The 18,128-nt window shown below is 45.3% G+C and overlaps 1 protein-coding gene across 5 annotated transcripts in view; it reads left to right on the forward strand.

Moving 5' to 3' along the window:
- APPL2 (adaptor protein, phosphotyrosine interacting with PH domain and leucine zipper 2) overlaps nucleotides 1–18,128 on the forward strand; it is a 61,794-nt gene that overhangs the window by 15,139 nt on the left and 28,527 nt on the right. For 4 of the 5 annotated variants that reach the window (XM_033220807.1, XM_033220809.1, XM_033220810.1 and 1 more), the window contains 7 exons: nucleotides 4,421–4,480; nucleotides 5,000–5,071; nucleotides 10,501–10,588; nucleotides 13,600–13,641; nucleotides 13,770–13,828; nucleotides 14,602–14,748; nucleotides 17,996–18,078. In XM_033220807.1, the coding sequence (XP_033076698.1) occupies nucleotides 4,421–4,480; nucleotides 5,000–5,071; nucleotides 10,501–10,588; nucleotides 13,600–13,641; nucleotides 13,770–13,828; nucleotides 14,602–14,748; nucleotides 17,996–18,078 (551 nt within the window). The remainder of the gene's footprint in view (nucleotides 1–4,420; nucleotides 4,481–4,999; nucleotides 5,072–10,500; nucleotides 10,589–13,599; nucleotides 13,642–13,769; nucleotides 13,829–14,601; nucleotides 14,749–17,995; nucleotides 18,079–18,128) is intronic. The other variant, XM_033220808.1, reaches the window with a different exon arrangement.

The raw sequence follows: 18,128 nt of genomic DNA on the forward strand, positions 1-18,128 counted from the left end.
GCCCTGGGAGGTTGTGTTGAGCGTGGGAGATGCCGTCAGCAAATCCTCCTCAGGGTGTCCTTTCGAGGCTTCTCACGAAGCGGTGCATAGTATAAATGGCAGCCAGAGGCCGGGCGCGGTGGCTCAAGCCTGTAATCCCAGCACTTTGGGAGGCCGAGACGGGCGGATCACGAGATCAGGAGATCGAGACCATCCTGGCTAACACTGTGAAACCCCGTCTCTACTAAAAAATACAAAAAACTAGCCGGGCGAGGTGGCGGACGCCTGTAGTCCCAGCTACTCGGGAGGCTGAGGCAGGAGAATGGCGTGAACCCAGGAGGCAGAGCTTGCAGTGAGCTGAGATCCGGCCAGTGCACTCCAGCCTGGGCGACAGAGTGAGACTCCGTCTCAAAAAAAAAATAAAAATAAAAAAAATAAATGGCAGCCAGAGCGGCCCAGAGTGCCCAAAACAGTGCTGTTCATGGAACTCCATTGAGAATTCCCATTGTAGGCCACCTCTTTTGCTCTTCTACCCCTAGAAAAGTGTGGGACTTAGCTTCGTATCTCTGGGCCCTTCAAGTCCTGCCCATCTGAGTATCGAGTAGGTACAATTTTGGACTTTAGATTGGAATAGCATAATAGTCAGAATATGGGCTTTTGATTTCGAGTCCTGCATTGAGTTGTTGCCTGCCAGTCACTAGTCACGTGGCTTTAGAAAGTTATTTATCCTTTCTGAAGCGTAATCTCCTCATTTACAAAATGGAAATGATAATAGTGTCTACTTCATGGTGCACTGTGAGGATTAAATGTGATGATATATGAAAAACATTGAATAGCAACATCAAGTACTTGGGACAGACTCAGGGTTAGCAGCTATCTTTATTGATGTTATTGCTAATATTTACTCCTCAGTCGGGCTCCAGTTTTTGCAAGTCCTGTTGCAGAGATATTTTTGCAGCCTTACCTCACAGGGCACAGGGCGTGGATTCATTAGCTGATGTTGGTAAAGCATTTCCTACAACCTTTGCATACAGTAGAGTAAGTATGAGTAAGATTCAAGTTGATCTCATCTGAAAGACTTTTCACACATGTGCTCTGTTCAGGGCCCGTGGCAGGCTGCGTTGGAAGTGTGTTGGTTTCCAATGAACTCATACTGGCTGCACAGAATCATAGCTGGCCTTGCAGCCTGAACTATCACACTAGGAAAACGCACAGCATTTTCAAATGGTATTTCTGGGAGAGACCCGGAGAGTCTCGTTGTTCGAAGTCATTTTGGAAGGCAGCTGTTGTGTGTTGCATGCTGTGCCCCTTCTTCCCTGAGCAGAGGTGGAGCTGTGTGGCTGTGTGGGTGGCACATGTGTGCCCTCCCCTTGAGCTTTGGGTACAGCCTGATGCTGGCAGTTCCCTGGCAAGTTTTCCCATTACATTTGGAGCACCTGCCAGTAAGTTCTGAGGAAGAAACTTGCTTGTTTGGAAGGACTGGAGGGTGGGTATATGTGTTGACCAGTCTCTGAAGGAGGCATATATGGGGAAGTGACATTTTAGAGTTGACTAAAATAAAGAAGAATGAATTAGAAGAGTAGAAGCTCCTGGGATCTGAAATGTGTAGCTTAAGAGAGCCTCATGCAGAGGGTGTGGCAAAAGAATGGGTATCTGAGACATCTGATGACAAAGCAGGATCAGTAATCCATGGCTCTTGGGCCAGCATCTTATTTTTGTAAATAAAGTTATATCAGAATGAAGCAACATTTACTTGTTTACGTGTTATTTCTGGCTTCTTTTGTGCTATAAAGCAGAGCTGAATCATTGTGGCAAAGACCATATGGCCCACAAGCCAAAAACATTTACTCTCTGGCTCCCTACAGAAAAAGTTTGCCCACTCTAGTATAAAGCAGAGGCCTTCTCCTCTCCTGCCTGGTAGTAGAACTTGGGATCTTAGTAGCATTTGGGAGTGTGGATTTTAGAATTGAACAGCTCCAGGTACACATCCCAGCCCTGCCACTCATCAGCTGTGTAGCTGTGCACAGGTGGCGTAACCTCTCGGTGCTTCAGTTTCTTCATCTGTAAAATTGAGTTGTTAATTAGAACCTGCTTTACAGGGTCATTGGAATTCAATGAGGTCGTGCATAGAATGCATTTAACATAGGGTCTGGCATGAATTAAGCCCTCTGTAAATGTCAGCTGCTGTTGTAATGATTCTGGGGGTCTGCAAATCATGTTCCACATGGTGCTGCTCTCAGGCAAATGCCAAGGTAGCTTGAATGAATCCATCTGCTGCTAACTCAGGAAGGAGGAGCACGAGATTTTCAGTCATTGCCGAGTATCAGCCCAGTGAGTGAGATAAGACCTTTGTTCCCATGCACTCTGATCTTCAAAACAACACTGCTAAAGATGGTTGACAGGTAGTAGGCCCTGGCCAATCGCTTCGTATTGTATTTCATTTGTGATGTTTCCTTGTATGGTTAGGAAGGATTTTTCCCCTCACCCCATGATTTCAGGTATTGTTTTAAACTTGGAATTTACATGAATCTGCTAACCTTGTTCATTCATTCATTCATTCATCAAACGTTTGCTGAGAGCTTGCTGTGTGCTAAGAACTGTTGGACGTTCCTGTCTAAATGAAGGACATTGTGCTTGTGGCTTTGTCTGCTTGCTGGATTCTTGACTATGTGGCTAGAAGTCACATTTCTGGTTAGTTTTGAAAGGAGTCGAACACCAGTAGGATGTCAGAGCCAGGCACTTTTGTTGTATTTGTCTGACTTTTTTCTGAGGAAAAAGAGCCACATTTCCTGGTCTATTAATGTCTGTTCCTTAGAGCAGAGCAGGAAGTCAGGGAACAGATTGGCTAGTCGTCCGCAAAGAGGGCCCAAAAAAGGGAGGATTTAGCTCTGCTGTATTCTGCCAAATAGGACTGGGAAAAATAAAATAACCCCCCGCAGAGCTCAGACCTTAGCCTTAAAGAAACCACCCCAGGAGAAATAGCCAGTGGAGGCCGAGGCCAAGAAGTAGGCCAGTGTCCTCCCATCATCTGTGCCACGTCAGACCCAGTGGCTGTGCTCCTTAGGAATAAACCCTGAATCTTAAGCTTTAACTGAGCTTTAGAAATGTAAGACAAGTTTTCTAGGCTGCCCACATCAGTGGTAGGAGGATAGTGGTAGAAAACCGTGGTGTAGCCAGAGATTAGAGGAATAAACAAGAGGAGAGGAAAATGAGCAGTATGGGCTGGTGAAAATGGCACAAAACAGGCCTCCCAGGGCATCGCAGCCCTTGAAGAGTAGGGCTTCCTTGGGTTTTCTGGGACAGTAGGTTTAGCTGTGCTTCTGTGACCATCCATCATTGCCAGTGAGTGTTCTAAGCCTGGTGGAATCTGACCTTGTCATATGTTGCTTCAGTCCCCGCTGTGCTTCCGGTATGTGTGAGCCTGGGCCCCAGGGGCCTGCACACCTTCCCACTGCCTCACTCCCAGCCTGATCTGGCCTCCAAGCGCACAGCTCTTGCTCCAGCCGTGCTCCACTTCAGAGCTGTTCAGACCGGCAGTGCACTTCTTCCACATGTTGGCGCCTCCTAGAAAGCTCGTCCCCATGGCTGACTCCTAGTCTGTCTTCAGGAGCCTGCTTAAAACATCTCTTCGCTGGAGACTGTCTGTCAGAGCCTCCCAACACAGCCAGTATTTTTCTTTTGCAGTTCTCATCACACTTGTAACTATTTTTTTGATGCCTGCTTCCGTAAAAAGTCCCATGAGGACAGGGACTGTGCCCTTGTTGAATGTCTGGCACATTATAATTGCTCACTACATTTCTTTATGGACTGAATGACCAAAAGGAGCAGTCATTTGTAAAGGGTTAAAAAATAAAATATCAAGCTTTAACCTTTTGATTTGTTTTGGTCTTGTTTTCCGAATGTCTGAACAAAACATTTTATTGTTTGACGGGCACACACATATTCTTTCTTTTTTCTTTTTTTTTTTTTTTTTTTTTAGCTACATCTGCTGGAAAGGGATTTTTTTTTCTTTTATAATTTTTTTTTTTTTTTTTTTTGAGACAGGGTCTCACTCTATCACCCAGGCTAGAATGCAGTGGCACAGTGATGGGTTACTGCAGCCTCAACCTCCTGGGCTTAAGGGGTCTTCCTGCCTCAGCCTCTTGAGTAGCTGGGACTACAGGTGCATGCCATCCTGCCTGGATAATTAAATTTTTTTTTATTTTGCAGAGATGGAGTTTTACTGTGTTGCCTATTCTGGTCTCTAACTCCTGGTCTCAAGTGATCTTCCTGCCTCAATCTCCCAAAGTACTAGGATTGTAGGTGTGCACCTACAGTAATACTTACCAGTATTACTGGACCCAGCCAATATTACCTTTTAAGGGATTCTCGGAGATGGCATTTTTCAGTGACTTTGTATACATTAGACTAATCTTACTTGCTTTTTCTCTTCTCTCCACAGAATGAGATGTGCCTGGCCACACAACAGCTTTCTAAGCAACTGCTGGCATATGAAAAACAGGTAACTTGGTGTTTATGTGGCCTGTGATGCCGCTGTGTTCAGGACTTTCTTAAGTGGAATTATCCAAAGGCATCCTTAGAGACTTAAATTATTTGTTTCATTTTCTTCATAGTTTTTTGTCTTTTCTTTTCCCTTCTATTGATGTATTGAAATCAGTGATTATCCCACAGTGTTTATGAGATATTCTAATTAGCCTCTAGAAGTAATTAACTGCCATTGAGGGTTCCGAATCTTCACGGGACTACAAGTGAATCAACATTAGCAATTCCAGGAAATAAACACTGAAAGTAAAAAAATATGTTTGGCAGAAAGGAATGGCCAGGGAGGGTCAGCTGAGTGCACCCTGGGGGCGGGACGAAGGGGATAGCTGTGACTCCGTCTTCAGGTAGGAACTTCTGACAGGACGTGCTCTTGGAGGAGAAAGGACGTCGGTGTGGAGGGTAGTGTTCTGCAGGTGATGCTTCGTGCTGAATTCCCTGGCATTCACTTAACACCTGCTCCTTTATTCTTTGGTCTTAGAACTTTGCTCTTGGCAAAGGTGATGAAGAAGTAATTTCAACACTCCACTATTTTTCCAAAGTGGTGGATGAGGTAAGATAGCAACATAGAAAATTTGTATTTGATTCTTTCTTGAACTTTGTTCTGTTGTTATTTTGGCCCACTTTCCCTTTTTAAATATCTACTTAAATATCTGAGAAGGTGTCTCAACTTGTTGATCTTCCAAGGCTCCTTTCATAGAATAGGTTGCACGCTAACTATTACATTTGTTTCTGGTTTGAGGGGAAAGGCTGCAATATATATGAAGAATAGACCAAAAGAAAGATTTCTGAGAATTCAGTTTCCGAAGGAGAGTATATTAGTTTCTCAGATTGCCATAACAAATTACCATGAATAGATAGCTTCAAACACAGAGCTTTATCCCCTCCCAGTGTGCTGGAGGCCAGAAGGTTGAAGTCAAGGTGCTGGCCGGGCCACACTCCCTCCATTGGCTCCAGGGAGAATCCTCATGCATCTTTTGGTGGCTCCAGGTGTTCCTTGGCTGTGGCAGCATCACTCCAGTCTGGCTTTACATCCCCTGTACCCCTCATGTTTTTCCTCTTCCATGTCTTCTCTTCTTATACAGACACTTGGCATTGGATTTAGTGACAATCTAGGATGATCTCATTTCTGGATCCTTCATTACATCTGCAAAGACTCTTTTTTTTCAAATATTCACATGTTCTGGGTGGTCATATCTTTTAGGGAAGGGGCACAGTTCAACCCACTACAAAGGGTTTATTTTTATGGGTTTTTTATTATTTTTTTAATTTTGTAGAGATGGCCTTTTGCTTTATTGCCCAGGCTGGCCTCAAACTGTGGCCTCAAAGGATCCTCCTGTCTAAGCCTCCCAAAGTGCTGGGGTTACAGACATGGGCCACCATGCCTAGCTTACTACAAAGGGTTTAATACAACTGTTCTTATAGCTGTATTGTACAGTACATTTGGAATATTTGTAAAAAAAAAAAAAGAAAAAACAAAACCAGGTATTATAGGAAAAGTGCATAAATTCTAATTGTAAAAAACATAAGAACTCAGATGCTACTAGTGCTGGACAGAACTCTGCAAAATTAGGTAGATATAAATAGTTCCATCTTTTAAGGAGTTTCGAATACTCAGAAAATCATGATAAAGAATAAATATAAAGGAATGTGCAGATGCCATTTAATTGACCAGTTATTGATCTGCAGTAGATACTACAAAGTGAGAAACTAACATCCATATACAACTGTACTGATTGCATTTTCATTTATTCAACAAACCAGTTCAACAAGCCATTATTTATTCAACAAACATTTATTGATGACCTCCTATTTAGCAGACGCTGTTCCAGGCACTGGAGATATAAAAGTGAACACGTCATATGGTTTTTATTGGACGTTGTCCTCTACACTACTAAACAGTAGGAAAAGGACAAACTTATTCTCTTTCTATACTTCTAGCACTCAGCACACTTTGGTCACCAAAAAGTGTGGGTTTTCCCCATATCAGGCAATTCTGTGACACTAGCTGGCTGTCCTACAATTTAACTGAATTCTGACATATCTACCTGGAGATAGCCTCAGATCCCACAAGTTAAGAGCATGGTCCCACCAGACTACCCCCTCCCCTACACTTCAGATGCCAATTGCAAGTCCAGGCCTCTGGTACTTCTGACAAACCAGCTATAAACTGGGGGTTCCTGCAACATCCCCCCCAGGCTTTGATTATTTGCTAGAATTGACTCACAAATCAGGGAAACACTTAAATTTACCAGTTTATTTTAAAGGATATTACAGAGGACACAGATGAACAGCCAGATGAAGTGATACATAGGGCAAGGTACAGGGGAGGCGGCATGGAACTTCCATGTCCTCTCTGGGGGCGTCACCCTTCTGGGCACTGCCAGGTGTTTAGCGACCTGGAAGCTCTCCAAAGCCTGCAGTTCAGGCATTTTTATTGGCAGCTTCATCACATAGATATGATCAACCTCTGGCCCTCTCCCGTTCCGGGAAGACAGGGTGGGGCTGAAAGCTCCAAGCTTGTAATCATGGTTTGGTGTTTCTGGTGACCAGCCCCTATCCTGGAGGCCACCAGGAGTTGCCTCATCAGAACAAAAGACACTCCCATCACCCAGGAAATTCCAAAGGATTAGGAGCTGTGTGTCAGAAACTGGGGTCAAAGACCAAATATTATAACAAAATATGTTCCTAGCACCCCTATTGCTCAGGAAATTACAAGGGTTTTAAGAGCTTTATGCCAAGAACTGGGGGCAAAGACCAAATACGTATTTTTTATTATATCATGAGCTCAGATGCTGTGGCTCTCTCTCAAATGTGTTGAAATGGATAAAAGGTACATAGAAGATGCAATTATAGAGGAGCAAAAGTGATTTTTGGAAGGTGGAAGAAGAGTGTTTCTTGATTAACAGTGGAAAGATAACCCAGGGCGAGAAGCAGTGGACTGCACCCTGGAGTCACATGTGTCCTTGAGAAGAGAGCTGCTAAGGAAATGTGGTTAGTTGTTGAAACCTCAGAAGCAAGATTTCCAGTTTAAAATATTTACTTAGAACCACGTTGTTATGGGCAGGAATGATGATTGTTTTAGTAGGGAGTGAATAGTTCCCAAAGGATAGAAGTGTGATTTGTATTTTTTATTTTTTGAGACGGAGTTTTGCTCTTGTTGCCCTGGCTGGAGTGCAATGGCACAATCTTGGCTCACCGCAACCTCTGCCTCCCGGGTTCAAACGACTCTCCTGCCTCAGCCTTCCAAGCAGCTGGGATTACAGGCATGCGCCACCACGCCCAGCTGATTTTGTATTTTTAGTAGAGACAGGGTTTCTCCATGTTGGTCAGGCTCGTCTTGAACTCCTGACCTCAGGTGGTCTGCCCGCCTCAGCCTCCCAAAGTGCTGGGGTTACAGGTGTGAGCCACCGTGCCCGACCGGAAGTGTGGTTGCTCTAGGTAGTATCATGGTGCCCTGGAAGGTTAGCTCTGCAAGGAGTTTCCAAACAAACCTTTTGATGTAAAGACCCAGAGAGTGAAAGCAGTTAGCCCAGGTGGGGCCTAGATCTGGGAAGAGGAGAGTAACTTTTGGGGCTGTTTTCTCTACCTGGGCCTAAACCAGGTTGAAAAAATTTGAAGGCAAGTTATTTGACTCAGAAATTAAAGGAGAGTTCAACAGAAAGTAGAGATTTATGTGGCTTATATCTAATAGAATGCATTGGAATGAGATCTTCCATGTTATAAGTCACACAGAGATTTCCATGCATGGTGATTTCCCTAAAAGCAGAGTTTCTGGACCACTTCCTGTGAGTGCACCTGAGACAGGATGTCATCGTCATTAGAGTCCACTGATTGAAGACAGAGCACATATGCCAGGCACACTGCTCTGAGTGTGTCCTATTCATGTCACTGTCTTGTCCTTACATGTCTTAGCCATGCAAGGGAGATGCTGTTGTCCCCGTTTTCTGTATGGCAATGCTAAAGTGGTGAGAGGTGGTGCGTGCCCCCTCCGTTCTCAGTGAAGGTGCTCTGGTCAGTAGTGATTATCCTGTACAACTCACAGCTCAAAAGCCCGATGTTAAAAGCTGATGACATAACGCCCTTCATTCTTGGGGAGGAAATGAGTGGCTGGGAAATATACCATTTCTGAAGTGCATAACCATTGGAAAGCCACTTAATCTTTCTGAGTTTTGGTTTCTCCATCTTGTATGGCATCAGAAAGGCCCATTTAATTGGGCTGTTATATTGATTGAATTAAATAATGTCTATCAAAGCATCCAGCACAGAGCCTGTTAACTGTTAATGAAACACAGTACCTTTCTTATAGAAGTTATTCTGGAAAAGTAGTCAGCACATTCTGTTCTGAAGGCAATTACTGGCATGGCTGTCTTCCCGTGTTACCCCCAAAATATAGCTGTCATGCTTCGACTTGGTTGAGCGATAGGGAAAGTGTTAGCAGCTTGCCCCGGTGCTACCTGGCCTGGCAAATGGTTGACCTTAGGCAAGTCTTTAAGCTTATAAGAGTGGCCTCTGAAGCCACAGCCTCGAAGGACCAGATCTGTTGGGAGATGCATGTGCCGAAGGTTGATGCGTATGCGTGCCTGCCAGTACTGGTAAAGGAAACTTTGCCACATGTTGAATCCAAAAATGATTGCTGGGTGATTTCCCCTTAGTCACTCAGCAGGAATCCCAAAATATCTGGAAGTCTGTGGTCTAGTGGGAAAATCCCTTCCACTGTATTCATTGCCGACGTCCAGATTCCCAAACATGTGAGCATAAAGGACACATTCTATGTCCCAGGCTAGGTAGTGGAAAGTAAACGAATCTTAGATCCTAGCAGCCCCAGATTAAAAGCCCCCTGTGCTATTTATTTGTCCTCTGGATTTGGAGAGCTATTTGCATGTCTGTAAAGTGGTGATGATAAATAATACCTAACTCACAGAAGGGGTGAGAAATCCTTAGTATTAAGCATAGCTGGCATACAAAAAAGTACTCAAAGATGCACTGACAGGGATGATTTTTATTTCTCCTAGATAATTTGCAAAGTTAGAATTTACTGAGTTCTTGAGGTAGAAGGGGAAAAAGAGTCAAGAGCTGTTAAAATCATCTGGTGAGGAGCATCACATCCTAATGCAATCATCTTATTCTCAGAAAGGTCCTTTTCTAGACTATAGGTCTGAAATCTGGCATTTTTTTTTTTTTTAAGATGGAGTCTCACTCTGTCACCTGGGCTGGAGTGCAGTGGTGCGATCTCGGCTCACTGCAAGCTCGACCTCCTGGGTTCACACCATTCTCCTGCCTCAGCCTCCCACATAGCTGGACTACAGGTGCCCACCAGCACGCCAGCTAATTTTTTGTATTTTTAGTAGAGACAGGGTTTTACTGTGCTAGCCAGGATGGTCTCGATCTCCTGACCTCATGATCCGCCTGCCTCGGCCTCCCAAAGTGCTGGGATTACAGGCGTGAGCTGCCGTGCCCAGCCGGTAGGGAATATTCTTTCTCCAAAGTCTCTTCCAGGCCCATAGCTGGCTGTGGTTTTCAGGCGAGCAGGTTTCAAGCAGGCCCGTCTTTCAGGTGTGGCTTCAGCCTCCCTGGAGAGTGAGAGAGCCGAGCACCCTGGCGAGGTCCTGAGCCATGACCAGCACTGACAGCTGGCTGTGTTCTCTGCAGGCACATCCAGGCATTCCGATTCTCCAGTGGGGTGGGGCCCAGAGTGGGAACACAGAAGAAGCAGAGTCCGCCTGGTGAACAGGGTAACGACGGACCCACACACTCTGTTAGCAAGCTTCGTTGGTGCCCTGGTCAGTCAGAACCTTGCATTTCATTGTTCATGCTTCTAGGCCAATATCATCTACTGCTTTATGAAGGGTACTTGTTTGCTAAGGAAGTCTGAGCTGTGTGACCACACAGGAGTGTTCAGTGTGATTCCTTGGTGAAACGAGACTATGTCAATAATAATAATGTATTTAATTTACTTGAATACCGTTCTCTTTCTTTCAGCTTAATGTTCTCCATACAGAGCTGGCTAAACAGTTGGCAGACACAATGGTTCTACCTATTATACAATTCCGAGAAAAGGATCTCACAGGTAAAGTAGCTGAGTTCAATGCCAGTTACCTTCAAAATATTATGTAATGCACTTAATAATTCTTACTGCATTACTTTCTTTAAATGTGTGGATCGCTGAGAAATGCCTTTCTTTTTGAGCAGTTCAATTTAGCGAACTTTTACTGACTTCCCACTATGTTCCCAGCTCACCTAAAGGAGGTCACAGGCCAATGAGAAGACAGGTGTGGAAACAGATCGTTGTGATGTCATGTGATGAGGGCAGCAGGACAGAGATGCACAGGAGTAGAAACAGCACACAGAAAGGCGTGCTAGGGAAGGCCTCCTAGAGAAGGTGATCTCTGAGCTGGGTTTTGAAAAGTGACATTAAGGCCGTGTTCCAGGTTAGGGGACATTTGTGAAGTCATGCTGTTCTTGGGGGAACCGTGAATGCTTTGGAATGGAAGGTGGGGGCTTGGAGAGGGGAAGACGGGATAGGAACCTTGCTTTCCTTGTGCTAGACTCTGGGGCTGCGCTTACGGAACTCCCAGTTAGTGAGTAAGGGAATCTGAGAGTAAGAAAACTTACTTGTCCTTTTGGACTAATTTTGGTTCTTCAATTAAAATAAAGCATTAGGACAATTTTGTATTTCTTAGAAATCAGGGTAGTCACAAAATACACATAAAAAATAATGAATAATCTTGAAAAAACTTAGCTGATGTTAGAAAAGGGACTCCACATTTTCTGGTCCTATTCTCTCTTCAATGAAAGTATTTATGACTTAGAGTTTAAGAATTACATTTTCTAGAGCACTGATATAAACAAGTCGCTGGCCCCAAAAAAGCCTAAACCAGAATGCTAAAACGTCTGGTCAGTATAGTGCTTACTCTTTAAAAATATATCACCTTAAACTTTTTTTGCGGCAGGGTTGGAGGCGGAGAAAGGTTGCAGTAAATCTAAAGACAAGTCTTAAAGGTGAAGATCGGCCAGGCGCGGTGGCTCACGCCTGTTATCCCAGCACTCTGGGAGGCCGAGGCGGGCGGATCACGAGGTCAGGAAATCAAGACCATCCTGGCTAACACGGTGAAACCCCGTCTCTACTAAAAATACAAAAAATTAGCTGGGCATGGTAGCACGTGCCTATAGTCCCAGCTACTTGGGAGACTGAGGCAGGAGAATGGCCTGAACCCGGGAGGCAGAGGTTGCAGTGAGGCGAGATTGCGCCACTGCACTCCAGCCCGAGCGACAGAGCGAGACTCCACCTCAAAAAAAAAAAAAAAAAGGTGAAGCTTTTCCCCCCTTGCTTTGAGATCCCCTGTGTTCATGTCACTTGAGGCTAAGGAACAATGATAGAACTGGCATAAACTCTACTTAAGATCAGTTTGGCAGCACTAAAACTTAATGAATAAAAAATAACAAGTAATACATCCATTTGCTTGCATAAAGGGAAACCTTGATTAAACAAAGCAGGAATTTTAGTGCTTTTTAGTGTTGCTCATCTATCATTGCATAGGAAGCTAAAACATGCTTGCTGCAGACATCTGCTGATTATTCAGTCCTCACTGAATGCCTTAGCATTTTTTTTGAAGAGTTTTCTCTAAATAAAATCATTAGAAGTGAGCGGGATGTCATTTGAAAAACAAACTCCAAGTCCGTTTGAAAGAAGATAATCATCTCCTAAGACCTGTGTTGTCAGATTTATGTCTTTCAGGTTTGCTTGTGGGAGGCAGAACTAGAATTGAGAGTGCCCAGCAGCATTCATGACAGTGGCCTCCGCTAATGCAGAGTGACCCCAAATGTGGATGAGTAGTATTTGCCCAGGATGGTGATTTTTTTAAATGGAATAAACTGCTCATTAGTAGTAAGAAGGAGTCTTCTTAGTATCTGGAAAAAAGTTAAACATCCTTTTCTGATGCCACCAGGACATCCCTTTGAAGTATTTGGCCCCAGGTCATACCTGAGTCAACACCAGACCAAATTAGAATCTGACCTCCCCTCTGCTCCCGCCATCTGCCCAGACAGTGGTGGTTTAGCTTACATTTCTCAGTCTTTATTTACTCACCAACACAAGTACATAATCTGAATGAAGAGAATGCAAGAGATATTAAGGAAACTACATAACATTGATAAGTAAAGAAACCTACAACTTGACTCCAACAAGAAGTAAAAGATGGGAGAGAGAAAAAGAAAAATGCAAGCGGGAAAGGGCAGAAAGCAGCCTGATACCAACAGAGCATGAATGACGCGAAGAGAATTGAAAAGCTGGAGGCAGTTTGGAGGCAAATTGAAAACCAGTATAACCAATATAGATGTTAATGGCTTTGCTTTGTTTGACAAAATGAAAATGGATTGTTTTAGAATTGTAGAAAGTATCACTTTCTTTTAGGTGTCAATCGTTGTGTTTTTAAGTTTCTAACCTCGGACAGTCACTGCTCTCAATGATCTTTTTGGATTTTTGGTCTTGGGCTTGATTCAGCCATCTCTGTGCATGGTGGGCGTGGCACTCACTTGGAGTAATAGTTATTGGTGTTGGCTTGTCGCAAGTACAGTATGCTAGATCGTGTCACATTTTTCATTAATACAAGCACCCCATATTCCTTTGGCCAGTGGTGACTCCAGTAAGTCAGATATTAAAATGGCAACACAGGAAGCTTCTAGGTTCTGGCTGTAGAAAGATGTATTAAGACACTCTGTTTGGGGGCGGAGGCATCAGAACTTAAGTTTATACTCCAGGTCTCCATGAAAAGTACCTGTCCACCCACTGTCCAGCCCACCTCCCCGGCGTGCCCTCTCCCGCACAGACCCTGAGCACTATGTGGAGATTCAGGGCTGCTCGGGCCGTGAGGGTCACTGGGTGTGGGGCATGGTTGAAGCCCATACGTTCCAGGGAGCCCAGGTCCCAGCCTCTGGGCCAGGCCCGTGAGAGCTGGGGACCGAGGGTGCAGGGGCTTCTCTTGCACGCATATTCTCTTATTTTTGGGGGAAAGTGCAGAGCTCTGGGTAGGCATGTTTTATTTTTCATTGCTCTAAGACGGTCCCTTTTCTCCTTTTCAGAAGTAAGCACTTTAAAGGATCTATTTGGACTCGCTAGCAATGGTAGGCACCTTCTCCATTCCTGGTGTGTGGGTGTGTGGGCTTCCTGTGGCGGGGAGGAGACCCCCAGTGAATGTTCTTCCCTTTCGACCCTGACCCTCCTAGATGCTCAGATGTCTGTTTATTTTTAGAGCATGACCTCTCAATGGCCAAATACAGCAGGCTGCCTAAGAAAAAGGAGAATGAGAAGGTAAGAGCACTTTACAGGTCGTTTTTCACTCTATTTACATAAAGGCCTTTCGCGCCTTCCTCTTGTGAATTTATGGCATGAAAATTCACAAGTGTCTTTTTTTTTTTTTTTAAATATACATGGACTTTTAAAATTATTCATTCCTAATCTCATGAGTAGACCTCCACTTCTCTATTCTGTCTTCTCAAACTGGTTTATTAAACACCAGCTTAGAGCCATTGTAAGATTATGATCACACAGGGGTTTTAACTTCAGCTTGCTGCCTCGTCTGACTCATTTATCACCCAGGTCACTTGAACTCCTTGCCCCAAGTGTTGACTCTGATTCTTTAACCCATGCTTTCCAGGACCTTCTCTACTCTCGATAATACTGACTATTTTCACACATATAACTTTTTACTTCTGTTACATGATTTCCTTGGGCTAAATTATTTCCTTGGCATACATTCTCATGAGTGAACTAGAATGTCTGTGGCCTTCCTCAGTGCGTGCTGCCATATAGTTATCCTGAAGGACTGTAGGACTGATGTTGCACTGTTCCCAGGAGAGTACTGGCTTCACCTCACTGCGGCCTCATGAGCACTGAGATGCTGTTTCTTGCATATTTTTAATTTGGATTTTTTAGAAAGTTGAGGTGCAGCCTTATCTGTGTTTTATTATATTTGTCACAAAAATGGTTATAATGCCTAAACGCACATGTTTTGAAGAGTACGCTTTTACGGAAACGTCAGGTACAGTAGACAACTTGAAGTTTTCCTTTCACCTTTTAACCAGGTGAAGACTGAAGTCGGAAAAGAGGTGGCTGCAGCCCGGCGGAAGCAGCACCTCTCCTCCCTTCAGTACTACTGTGCCCTCAACGCGCTGCAGTACAGAAAGCGGATGGCCATGATGGAGCCCATGATAGGCTTTGCCCACGGACAGGTAGGGGCGTCCCTCCCTGAGGACTGAAACCTAAGCCAGCTGTGGCGTTCTGCTGAGAGAGCACATCATCCATCATAGAAAGAAATATAGATGCACAATCTCCCTGGCAACTTTGTAGGATTCAGCACTGGGACAGCTTGCAGTTGAGCTGGGTCATCTTCAACTGGAGATGCACTGGCCTCGAGTTAGGCCACATGTTCGGGAAATGAGGCCTGGGTCCCAGGCCTGTCTTGGGGAGGAGCCTATGTGGCCGTTTTTTCTAATCCAAATGAAAGCCAGCTGGGTGCAGCTATCCTAGAAGCAGCTCCCGCCGGGGTTGGGATAGCTCGCCTGTCACCCAGGACTCCCGGCACTCCTTGCTGCTCTGTAGTAAGGCCCGCCTCTGCTGCCTTCTCAGGCGGCACCTCTCCTAGGTGATCCCCAGCACCTAAACATCTGGGCGTGGGGAAACGCTGCCAGTGCTTTATGAGGTCTTCTGTATTTATTGGATTTCTATCCTCCTATTTAATGGCTGGCTGAATATTTATCTTGAGAGGCTCTATTCTAAGGATGGGGACTTGACTGCAGTGGCACCAGTGCGGCGGGGACAAGAGTGACCGTGAGTGTGAGGCTGATGGCACCAGCCCCTCACTTTCCACCCCATCCTGCATTTGCCTCACTTGCGTTGTCTCCAGAGCCATCTTTTGGCCCGTGAGAAAGGCACCCAGGAATCTTCTCTCAGTTGACCATCTAGGAACAGAAGGGGATGTGAGGAAGCAAAATGTTGTTAAGAAAGTCACCAACTTAAAAATACCTGGTATATGAACATCTAATACTTCTATAATACATTTTTAAGGCACATATATTAAAAAACAAAAACCTCACGTCAGTGTCATTCGACAAAAAGGGGAATGAGAGAAGAGCTTTAACCCATTTCCTGTTCAGAGAAAAAAAGTGCTGCTCACTGCCAGCACAGTACCCTCAGGGCAAATGGGAAAGGGGTTCAGAAAATACCCAAGCTCAGTTGTCTTCCTTTTTAGTCTAGTTGTTAGGTTGTTGAATGGTGAGTTCGCTAGAGTCAGCCTATGCGTTTGGAAGTGATATTTAAACAGAGCGATGGGGTCTTCCTGTGTCATCTGAGTGAAGTAGCACCACCCAGCTGTGGGCGTCAGTCTTCAGCAGGTCTTGGGAGCTGCCCAGGTGCTTATGGTGGGCACGTGTGCACACAGGTGTGCAGTAACTCATACTGTTGCCCTCCTCTCTCCTGCAGGCAGTATGGCAGCTGGTGGATGGCCTCGCCGTGTTAGAGAATGCCAGGGCTCTCTTTGTTCTCTTCAGTTAACCCCTCCTGGATTGACGCCATCCCTCTGGACCGTAATCTTGCTCAGTCAGACCCCGAGGGTCAGGAAGGGTCTCAGATCTAGCATCTCAGAAGGATGAGCAGCTCCAGTCCTGAGCGGTCAGTGCTGTAGAACTTGCTTGATAAGAGGGTGTCCTGCAAGGTCTACAGGACAAGCTTGACACCAGCTGATTTCATTCTTGTTCATGGCCAAGGACTACCTCACTGCTCCCAGCCTGGACTCTCTAAGTGAGTTCTCTGGCCACAGAGGGAGAAGAGGAGCTGTGGGTACCATAGCACACAGGTAGCCCTAGTCCTGGGGGAATAGCAGAGCACACCACCATTATTGAGTGGCAGGAGCATCATTGTTGAGAGCTGAGAATGGCATCTTTTGTTTTTCATATCCAGATATCAGGACACAAGACCAAGTAGGCCCTTTCCCTATGGATTATTTTAAAATGCATATGAAAGCAATAGCTCCTGCTCCTAGACAAGTTTGTCACCTGGCACTGTGGTGTCATCTTCTGGATGATTCAGAAGCATTAGCTCTCCTCCTGCCTCATCCGACCTTGGCAATCAGGGTTTATTGAGCCCCGGCCTCTGTGAGCTGATGGTTCTGTGAACATAGCACTTCCTGCTGTTCACGAAGGCAAATGTGGTGGAGACTCACCAGGCTTCTCGGCACCACCCACCTTTGTGGAGGTGTGGGGACTCCATTCCTGCCTTCTCCAGCCCCCTGAAGTCATGTTCGATCCTCATGCCTGCAAACAGGCTCTGTAATCGGTGCGCAGGTTTTTGAGAACAGAACAGTGACCTCCAGTGTCATACTGACAGGACAGGCTGTGATGTGGCTGTAGAGCCGGCGTCTTACCTGGCCTTCCGTTCATCCATTCGCCCACTTTCCTTAGGGATTATGTGAGCCCCTGCCCTAAGGAGCTTGCAGAATAGTAGAGGAGCTAAGACATGGCCTAGGAGTCTAAATTCCAAAGGAGTTCAGGGAGGTGAAGGAGAGAGAGGCCACCATGACATTGTGCCATTGGAAATGCAGAGTGCTGATTTAACCGATGAATGACATTAAATGATTAATATTCATTTTGATATTTAACATTTCAGGGGTTCCAAATGGCATTTCCAGTGGTGATCTCTGTATGATTCAAAGATCATGGGGCCAGAACAGCCCCGTGCATGCATCACCTGGGGTAGGATGACCACAGTCATCCGTTTTTAACCTGTGATAACTAAGTACATTAGAATACGTGCTTTCCCAGGGTGTCTGGGGAGTCGATGCAAAGCCGTCAGAACTATGCTGAGAATACCTGCTAGCCTCTTCAGGGTCGGAGGTCGATTTTGGTGCCCGCCATGCCAGGAAAGAGAGGCTTCCTGGTCAGACAGATGAGCTGGGTTAATGTGTGAAAGAATACCCTTGCTCACACGGAACGTTCTCTCTCTTTTCTGTCATCTAGGCTTGCAACTGTTACTGTTACCTCTCAACCAGCAGACATAGAAAATGGAGCAGTTCATACCTAATGGGCAGATTTGTAAAAGTCATGGCTGTAGAAGAATGGAAACTGGAGCTGCTCAGGGTGGGATGATGCAGATGCCACTAATACACAGAAATGTTCTTCTTCCCCTCTCCCGTACCCCTGCCCTCCAGGGTTTGTCAGGGGACCCAGACTTTCTGGGAAGTGAATATTAGACAGGAGTCACAGGAAGTAAGGAATCCTTTCCATGGGCACCCAAAGCCAGCAACTGTGGTTTCAGTTTCAAAGTGCATAGTGTTCAGGTGTAGACTCAGTAGAGATGCTGCCAGTGCCGCGTGCGAGGCGGGCCAGCCGACTGTGATGGCTGCCCTCACACTGCCTGTCTCACCTTCAGTGAGTTCAGTGATCACTTCCCTGGATGATTTTCAGAATATTTTATATCTTTCAGATTAACTTTTTTAAGAAAGGAGCAGAGATGTTTTCCAAGCATATGGACAGCTTTTTATCCTCCGTTGCAGACATGGTTCAAAGGTAATGCTGCACTCCGGCCGGCTCTTGTGTGCCCCTTGCCTTGCCTGCTG

Source organism: Trachypithecus francoisi, unplaced genomic scaffold (genome assembly GCF_009764315.1).
Source record: "Trachypithecus francoisi isolate TF-2019V2 unplaced genomic scaffold, Tfra_2.0 Lachesis_group11, whole genome shotgun sequence".
NCBI classification, from domain to species: Eukaryota; Metazoa; Chordata; class Mammalia; order Primates; family Cercopithecidae; genus Trachypithecus; species Trachypithecus francoisi.